The sequence below is a fragment of the Wyeomyia smithii genome, chromosome 1 (genome assembly GCF_029784165.1).
Source record: "Wyeomyia smithii strain HCP4-BCI-WySm-NY-G18 chromosome 1, ASM2978416v1, whole genome shotgun sequence".
Taxonomy (NCBI): Eukaryota; Metazoa; Arthropoda; class Insecta; order Diptera; family Culicidae; genus Wyeomyia; species Wyeomyia smithii.
In genome coordinates this window covers 133,238,009-133,247,552 of record NC_073694.1, presented here as the reverse complement: position 1 = coordinate 133,247,552, position 9,544 = coordinate 133,238,009, and the positions used below count along the sequence as shown (strand labels likewise).

The 9,544-nt window shown below is 36.4% G+C and overlaps 1 protein-coding gene across 1 annotated transcript; it reads left to right on the top strand.

Moving 5' to 3' along the window:
* Positions 1-1,320: 1,320 nt before the first annotated feature.
* Positions 1,321-8,193, top strand: LOC129732541 (peptidyl-prolyl cis-trans isomerase G). Its single transcript, XM_055693505.1, has 10 exons — positions 1,321-1,509; positions 1,569-1,778; positions 2,335-2,440; positions 2,504-2,591; positions 3,129-3,158; positions 3,212-3,351; positions 6,054-6,171; positions 6,223-6,319; positions 6,384-6,584; positions 6,641-8,193. Exons 2-10 carry the CDS (start codon positions 1,584-1,586, stop codon positions 8,102-8,104), a joined length of 2,439 nt encoding a protein of 812 aa, XP_055549480.1. The 5' UTR covers positions 1,321-1,509; positions 1,569-1,583; the 3' UTR covers positions 8,105-8,193.
* Positions 8,194-9,544: the final 1,351 nt, after the last annotated feature.

Here is a 9,544-nt window from a genome sequence, read left to right as displayed (position 1 = left end):
AAGTTTCCATTACAAGTTTCCGACATAATTTTTCCTATTAGTACTTCAATTGGTATTTCTATGCTGGTTACCATAATTTTATGCTAGTTATTTTCAGCACTGAGCTTGTTTATTTCCAGCACTGAGCTTGGTTCACAAACCTTTTGTATGATCAACAAAATAATGATCAATTATGGTGAAAGTATATAAAATTAAACATTGACATAAAATTTAACACCTCCGCGGTTTTCGTGATGCACTTTATTATTCCCCAGGACTTCCACCGTCAAAATCAGCTATAGACCTTTTTACGTACGAATGTATTAGTGCACCTAGTTGAGGAAAGTATTTACAAATCGCCTTTTTATCGACCAAAAATGGTAAAAAAATGATAAAAAGTCGGAGCAACGAGATGCGATGAATTACAGTTTGGAGGAAACAAAAGTAACTTTACATGAGTTTACACGTTCATTAGTGTGCGTAGGTTAAAAGTCACATATCTCTATACGAGTCGAATGAAAAAGTTAGTCAAAATTGCGATTTGCGAAAAGATCTGGCACCTCCGACATTTGAAACCTAGTTGCCAAATTGTAGGTTTTTTCCATCGCTTATCTCTCTCTCCCTGAGTATCTCTACTTTTCATCCGTGACCAAGCTGAATGTAATCGGTAAAAAAAGTCAAAAGAGATAAAAAGTCGGAACCACAAGATGCGATGATGATACAATTTGGAGGAAACAAGAGCAGCTTTACACGGCTATACAAATTTACTAGTGTGTGTAGGTGAAAAGTCGCTTATCTCTATAACAGTATCGATACCATATATTCGACATATTGGTCCGAAATCAATCGTTAAGTGTCGAAAGTATCGATAAAATGTCACATATTCCTATTGGAATGCGCAGACTTTTGAAATTCAGTTTTTCAACATAAGTGCAGTTTTGTAATAATAAAATTCTCTAATATTTACGTAGACTTTGTTAAAAATATGCAAATTATTAAAGGTTTTTCCCTAACGAGTTCAATTTTGTCGGATTCAAAAAAATCGAATTCCAAATGTTCTGGCATCTCTGTTCCAATTTAATAGCAAATTTCTTTATTCCACTGTGTGCGGGCAAAACTGCCGAGGAATAATAAAACGTCATCGCCTTTTAAGACGCAAGTAAGAAAGAGATGCCAGATAATTGTTTACGAACTTAGCACGTGCGGTGGTGGGTTCGGTGGGTTGAAGCTGACAAATTTTACAGTGCGCTTCGGGCAGCACGGCAGGTCAAAACTGGGTCAAAATCGAGCGAATAAAGAAGGGTTTTGACAGCAGTTAGTGCGCTTTCAGGTCAAAACGTGGTGAGCTGGTGGAATAAAGAAATTCGCTATAAGTTTTTATTTATTACAGCTGCGTGGGGTGTTTGCGAAAAAGTAAAATGAGAAATTTGAAATTTTATTGCCAATAGCTCATTTCTCCAGACGTTCTGATACAAACAAAACTGAAAGTTTGCATTTGCAACTGTGCAGGTTTTCACTAAGAAGTTATAGGTGAGTATTGTGCTAATAAAACTGATTTTTCCTATTAACATGCCGCCGCCATTTTTAAGTGTTTTTTTTCGCAGATGGCAGTCACTCCGGAAAGCACTCCGCCGAAGATAAGATGTTTCTTCGATATCACTCTGGGTGGGTTACCTGCCGGAAGGGTTGTTTTCGAGTTGCATCCAGAGATAGCCCCGAAAACATGCGAAAATTTTCGTGCGCTCTGTACTGGAGAGAAAGGAATTGGTGAAAAAACCGGCAAACCACTCCATTATAAGGTGCATTATCAAATTTTATGTTTTGATGCTTCATGTCAGTACTTAATTTGATTCGATTAGTAGGGCTAGTTCATTAAAAAATTTAATTTTTTAATATTTAATCTTCGTCTGACGCCTCGAAGAACTACATTACACTGGTAAACACTGGTGGGGTTGTTCAAACTGCAAAAAAGGAAAGATTTTAGCTTCTTAACCATTCCTGTGCATTTTCGTGCCCCTAGGAAAGATAGCTTTTTCAGAGACTGAAACGAGTTTTCCCGTAAGCCAACGTAGAAGCGACGAACCCCACGTGCACTTGTGCCGCGTTTTGACGCACTTCTGTATACACTAGGGGCTCCAAAATTCACAGAAGTGGTTAAAATGCTATAATCTTTTTGGAGAAACATTTTTTTCGCCTTTGTCAGCCAGTGTTTTCAAAGCATTTCTAATAAATTTATTATTCATATCTATATTTATTATTCTTTATGTTTGCCTACTTCATACATATAGGCAGCTACAAAGTTGAAGTTTAACAAATTTTCTACAAAGATAAAACTCAAATTTATACTATTTGTAGGGAATCATTTTTCACCGCGTCGTGAAAGATTTCATGGTACAGTCAGGTGATTTTTCTAATAGTAATGGAACTGGAGGAGAATCTATTTACGGCGGCACATTCGACGGTTTGTTAAATGCAGTTTACACGTACACGGCAAGAATACTTTTACTACTAGTTTTTTTTTTAGATGAAGCTTTTATTTTGAAGCATGACAAACCGTTTCTTCTCTCTATGGCTAACCGTGGAAAGAATACAAACGGCTCTCAATTTTTCATGTAAGTAAGATTTATAAAAGTTGAAGGTTTAAGTCGCTTCGTAAATATATGATGTCTGGTATGAGTTAACCCATTACTTTCCAGCAAAAAAAAAAATAAGAAGTTCTGAGATTTTAATAGTAATGTACAATTTTTGTACCCCGTTTATGTTGTGTGTTTAGAACAACAGCATGATTCAACTCCTTCAACGCAATTAGCGACCTTATCCGTGATGTCTTAAGGCTTAGGAGACTGTGCAGCGCAAAGTTAAGGAACAAGCATAACTTTATAGATCGGGTCGAATGCGATAGATATTGGGCATAGTGGCAAGGTATAACACAGTGCTCAATTTCTATCGTTTTCACATGGTGTTCATGTGACGGCTCGCAGCAGCGGATTATATGCAAATGATATGCCAAGGCCGCAAAGCGAAAGCCATCAAGAGACGAAACATCACATTTTAACAAGAACTCACGAAATATGAACTTCATCCGACTCAAAATCCAAATGCATATGCAATCATTTGTTTGTGTTTTGTTCTTTCTTTTTCCATTGTAGTACAACGCAACCTGCCCCTCATCTTGATAAGTAAGTTGAATTAACTTTTTATTAGTTTGTATCTAAGCATATTTCTCTCACAGTGTACACGTTGTCTTCGGACACGTAGTTTCTGGTCATGATTTGGTGCGACAACTGGAACAATTGCCTGTAGATCGAAACTCCCGTCCCCTTCAAGACGCTGTCGTTACCAACTGCGGGGAATTGATAAGACAAGTTAAAGGTAAGTGCTTGCTCAAGCTAAAAAAGCTATCGGCATAATATCGAGAGAATAAATTCTCAAAAATACAAATTTATAGAATGCTTGTGATTTTTTTCGTCCATTCACTAAGATTTTTTCAGAATCCTTTCTTACATTTGAACATTGTTAGACGATAATTTGTTCATTTTAAATTTAACAAATAACGCGTATAGGTATTAATATACTGTATATTATTAACTTCTGTTCGAGCGTCTTGATAGAATATTTACACTACACATTACACTTTTTATCCACTTTCACTATTTAATTCTATCACTTTTCACTTATCACTTGCATATACGTAGGGGAACAAGGGGCAAGATCGCCATACGGGACAGAATGGGCATATGTTGTTTCTAGGTTTCTGGCAGTAATTTTGGAACTGTTTTAAATTTGAATCATTAACATTAATCTGAAGATGTAATTCAAAATAACTGGAAAAAACAAATTCGCTTTTACACAATAAACAATTGTATCATTCATGCACGTCTTGCGTATAATATTATAGCTCACAAGCGCGAAAAATAAGGGTTTTAGCATGTATATGTGTCGTTTTGGGCTCGAAAGTTCATTTTCGGTAATCGTTATTGATATTCAAACAGTTTCAATAAATAATGCAGTGTTTTCAAATGAAACATCATCTAAAAACAGCTCTTTCTCATAAGTGTTTCTCATGGGGCAAAACGGGCACTGCTGGTAGGGGCAAAATTGCCATACCTATGCACGAAAACATAACCTACAAACCAGAAAGTGCTATCAAAAAAGTAAACATCGTGCTAGCAGCAGTTAATAGTAAAATGGTTCGGAATTACAAACGGTTGTCGGGGCGCAAAAAATGGTCACAGTCATCATTGGCCACTGCTATAGACCTTTTTACGTACGAATGTATTAGTGCACCTAGTTGAGGAAAGTATTTACAAATCGCCTTTTTGTTTGCTATGCTATGTTTTTGGCAGCTGGACAAATATTCAGTTGAATACTTATTATAAGTTCTAAACTCGTTTCTGAATGAATTTTTCATTCGTGATCATGAATCGGGGGAAGCTGCTGAACATTATCGACCAAAAATGGTAAAAAGTGATAAAAAGTCGGAGCAACGAGATGCGATGATTTACAGTTTGGAGGAAACAAAAGCAACTTTACATGAGTTTACACGTTCATTAGTGTGCGTAGGTGAAAAGTCACTTATCTCTATAGACGCGGTTATTTCTCATCGAATGTCAGTGAACCGAGCGGCTATTGCACACGGCATTCCACGGCAAACGTTAAGCCGACATTTAAGGCTGCGTCGAACAGATTCGTTTGTTGACAATCATTAAAGTCACCTAAATTTAAATTTTGTCATGTTTTATTATTTCTTCATCCGCACAGTAGTGTTTTATGGACCAAAACCTCAATTTTATATGCGGGCAAATTTATAGATAATTTTCAAATTGAAAAAGGCTAAAAAATTATACTGTTTCGGAGTCTAAATAGTGAAACAGGAAAGGAAAAATTTTGTTTCGGTACCTACGATTGTACGTTACATTGATACATTGTTTAATGTTTGCTTGAAATCGAAAAATATGAGCATGCCCATTATGCCCAATCTACCCCGTACCGCGACCAGCCTCATACTTTTTAGTGGCTTAGGAAATTATTTATAAATATTTAAATAACCTTTTTCTTTAGTTTCCAATGTAGCAACTCTTGATTATTATTCTTACTCTATGTAGTAAAAATGTATTCAGTAGCTTTTTGCTCACTTTGCCCTATCAATTTGATAAGAAGCTTAAGGTGCTCATCTTGCCCCTTGTCCCCCTATTTCAACACTTACTTAGTACCTTCGTCAGTGCTTATTTGGACTGTCCAAATCGGTTTATTCGCGTTGAAAGAGATTTCGAAGGCTGTTCGCACCTTCGTGAACACTCATATGTAATTGTCAAAATGCGCGTGATGACAAAAGCAAAAATATTTTCTTCTTTCTTTTTCGCACGCAGAAACCAAACAAATATCAGCAACACCGTCAACGCCAAATGAGCACTGACGAAGGCACTAAGTAAGTGTTGAAATACGTATATGCAAGTGATAAGTGAAAAGTGATAGAATTAAATAGTGAAAGTGGATAAAAAGTGTAATGTGTACAGTATATTATATTAATATTAATATGAATGTTAGCTAATAAAAAATACTTGTCGAGCAAAAAACAAAAAATAATCTTTTTAAACTTTAACTTCGTTGTAATTGCTGATTACCATGATTTTATGCCTCCCCACTAGTGAACCTATGTGACAGCTTCGAAATTATATTAAGAATTTCATAAGATGAATTTGATTCAATCAGGGTTAACTAAGACAAAACCATTCATTATGATACTTTATGTATTGTTGGATTGGTTCTTTGTGAAAATAGAGTTAATTCTGATTTAGACGCATTACGAGGAATTCTTGGTGCTTCTTCAACAACAACGATACGCTTAGGCCTTGCAAATAAATGTTGTTTGCACACAATAAACACTACAGACACAATATAGCAGACTGTAAATGAAATCCTCTCGAGTGTTCTTAAAAATATTACTGAAAAAATGAAGGAGAGGCTGAGAATAAGAATACCTATAATATAATACCTTTTAGTATTTTTTTGTTGTTAGACTCAGACCACTGCGACCATTGTTTTGGTTTGACTTGTCCTTTTTTCTCTTACAGAAAAGAAGAAAAAGAAATCCAAGCCGAGTACAACCGATGAATCCGAAGTAGAAGGATCCAAAAAACGTAAAAAAGAAAAAAAGAAAAAGAAAGATAAAAAATCAAAAGATGACAAAGAGTAAGCTCGTGTATAAAAATGATACACTTTCTACATACATTTACTTTACAGAAATGGTAGCAACCTCGAAGAAGGAGAATTGAAAGATGATGGTGAAGTGCATCCTTTGACGACAATCACTAAAATAAACCCCAGTGAAATTCCAGATGTATGATATTTAAATGCTTACTAATCATCTAAAATAAATTAAACATAAACATTTTTTGCAATAGGTATCAAACAGATATCTAATGCGAGCTGGTGGTAACCAAAGACAAAATCACGGAAGCAGTGATGAGGATGACGACGAGAATGGCGATCACAGTCGTAGAAGAGAGAGGGATAGACCTCGAGAACAACGTAATTTTGGGTGGTCTAAACGACGCGTTCCCGTGTCAAAAAGTGGAAGAATTTTTAAAGGACGTGGAAACTTTGTGAGTACTTTATATATTCGAGCTTTTAACGGAAACGTAAAAATGTGTAATTGCAGCGATATCGAACACCTTCCCGTTCTCGTTCTCGATCACGAAGCCTTACACCAATTCATTGGAAAGTTGCGCAAAAACGCACCATAAAAATGACGGACTTGGAAAAGATGGAAGAGGATAAGCGGCTGCGTGAAGCTGAAATCAGACGCCGAGAAGCTAAGCGCAGAATACGTCACGATGAATTAGCTAAGGATGCATCAAAAAAATCATTTTTCGAACTAAACCAGTTGAAAGAACCAGCGTCCGATAAAATCGATGGTGACGGTGCTTTTGATAGAAATGAAGAAAATGTAATTAATAAACCAATAGATATGAATGCTTTAGATTACGAGCATCAAGGAACGGGATCAGATTTAGACGGAGATGAAACATCTAGAAACCCACGACATGAATCAATCGCTAAAGCATTCGGATTACATTCAAGAAAAGAATACAACAGTCGAGGAAAACAAGAACTTTCAGATAAAGAGATTGTTGAAGATGAATTTGAAGATCGACAAGAAAATCAGAGTCGCGATAGAACTCATGCTAAATTACGTGAAACAAGACGAAACGAACCTATATCAGCTGTTTCTAGGAGTCGTTCAAGGGAGCGTAAGAAACATTTCTCTAGAAGTCACTCAATTGATCACCGACGTGAATACAGACATCATTCACCAATGCCTTATAGAAGTGCTAATAGGAACCAATATGTGGGACGATGGTATAATCCGAGACGAGGATTTTTCTCCCCACGTGGTAGAGGCGGGCGCTTTGATCGCTCCCAACGTTCTAGAAGTTATGAACGCCGAAGATCCAGCACACGATACCGGAGAAATCGTTCACGATCTAAAAGGTCCCGATCTGACGAACGCAGTAGTAAAAGTCGATCTAAATCACCACGTCGAACTAAGGAATATCGTCATACCAAATCCCGATCTAGATCTGCACCTCGGAAATCATACAGGGCTTCAAGTCCACAGCAGAAACAAATTAAAGTTGATGTTAACGTACCTATAAAAAAAGAAGCCACCGAAGAAGAAAAAATACGTCTACAAAAAGAAAAAATGTTGAAGCGTGCAGAAACGTTGCTGCTTTTGAAAAATCACATGGAAAAAGAAATCGAAGAGCAACAACGGAAGGCCAGAGAAAAACAAAAGTTGAAGGAAGAGAGAGAAAAACTGGAGGCTGCATTAGAACTTGCTCAGCTAGAAAAACTCAAGAAAGAGACAATAGAAAAGTTACATGCGCATGACAGCATGAAACTGGTTGCAGCACATAAAATTCTTGAAACAGTTGTATCAACCGTAAAAGGTAAAACTAGTAGCAGTATATTAAACAAAGTAAAACAACGCCGCAAGCGGAACACATCTAGTTCATCGGCTTCTTCAGGTTCATCCGGTGATGATAAAACTCGCAAGAGAAAAAAAGAGAAAAAGAAAAAAAGCCGACGCCATTCGACTTCTTCATCTTCGTCATCCAATTAAATGACTAAGAATAAATATGTATCGAGCTACTTACAGTTTCAATTGCCATGATTTGATAAAAAGTAAATAAAACACTACCCCCTATTCAATGGCCAAGTCTCAATATAAGCGTACTAAAAAGAGCTTCACAACGGTTGAATTCTACGAGTAGATGGGCCTCGATGGATCTCTGACCGACATGTGAGTCCACCTAATAAAACATGTTGCCTGAAGTAATTCATGTCAGTTGATATTCACACAGTTTACTTTAACTATGCTAATCGTCAGTGTTTTTCGATAGTACAGTACCTACTGAAATTTATAATTACCACGATTGAGGTGAAAATGATTTTAGGCTTTGTATTGAGTAAGATGTCAGAGCAGCAAGAGTTGAACAATTATACAAAAAATCATTAAATAACATAGACAAACAATAGTGTAGACTGTTCATGAAATACATTATGTTTATAATATGCTCTTTTGAATGAGCAGATTTTTATGCAAGACAAAATCAAACTCAGTTAATCTGAGTTTTATTATATGTTGTACAGGTTGGCGAAAACCTAGAAACCCCCTGGGCTTGGTGGTTGAGCTCCAATCTTGGGTTCTACAGCTTTCCAGAACCCTTCAAGATAGAGCCAATAAGTTGATTCATCTTTGACGGCCCAAGGGCGCGTGCTTCCGGGTGGCGGATGGGAGCTAAGGGAGATCATAAGCATGTATTAAGCATGACATGTCTATATATCCCCTTTGACTTGTCCTATATCCATCTCTCTTTGTAGCCCGCCTTAGTTTATCTATTTTATACTATTGAGTAGTCGAAATCATATAAAACCGCGCCTTATTTTTTTTTATTGACAACCACACTACTGTTTTTTTTTTCAACAACGTCCTACCTCTTACACGATAACATAAGTTTGATAAAAAAAATCAAGAAAGCATTATAAGTTTCCGTTAGACTCTACTATAAATTTGTTTGATATCGTTAGGAGGTTATCTTTCACAGACCAATATTATTGCCCCTTGCATGACTATTTGGACTTCTGTGACAATCATTCATTGCCCAATTTCTTATTTCGCTCTATCGAATTGACACCTCAGTAGCGCAGTGGCAGTTTTTTTTGGGTTCATTGTTTGTTTTGTTTTTCATTTGCAACATTAAGTATATATTTTTGAGCAGCTTTAGTTGAAAATTAGGTTGAATATCAAAACAAAACTAAGTGTTACATGTAGCATTGGGCAAGATCGATCCGATTTTTGCAAAATCGATCTTTTCGAGTCGATTCATCGATCTTTTGGACCGATTTCTTTGCGCGCGATTTTCTCAGGGGCCTATAAACGTCAACATTTTGCCTACCAATCATATATTCATCACGTCGGTGATATTTCATTTCAAATACTTACAAAATTTATCTTATTCATTGAAAGTGTGAAAGTGCACATTGTACTGAAAACAAATGT

What these genes read in the sequence shown, in the direction of transcription:
- LOC129732541 (XM_055693505.1), top strand. Translation starts at nt 1,584, where the DNA reads ATGGCAGTCACTCCGGAAAGCACTCCGCCGAAGATAAGATGTTTCTTC. An exon ending in GCAAACCACTCCATTATAAG is followed by an intron (nt 1,779 to 2,334) that starts GTGCATTATCAA and finishes TACTATTTGTAG; the next exon opens with GGAATCATTTTTCACCGCGT. An exon ending in CCTGCCCCTCATCTTGATAA is followed by an intron (nt 3,159 to 3,211) that starts GTAAGTTGAATT and finishes TTTCTCTCACAG; the next exon opens with TGTACACGTTGTCTTCGGAC.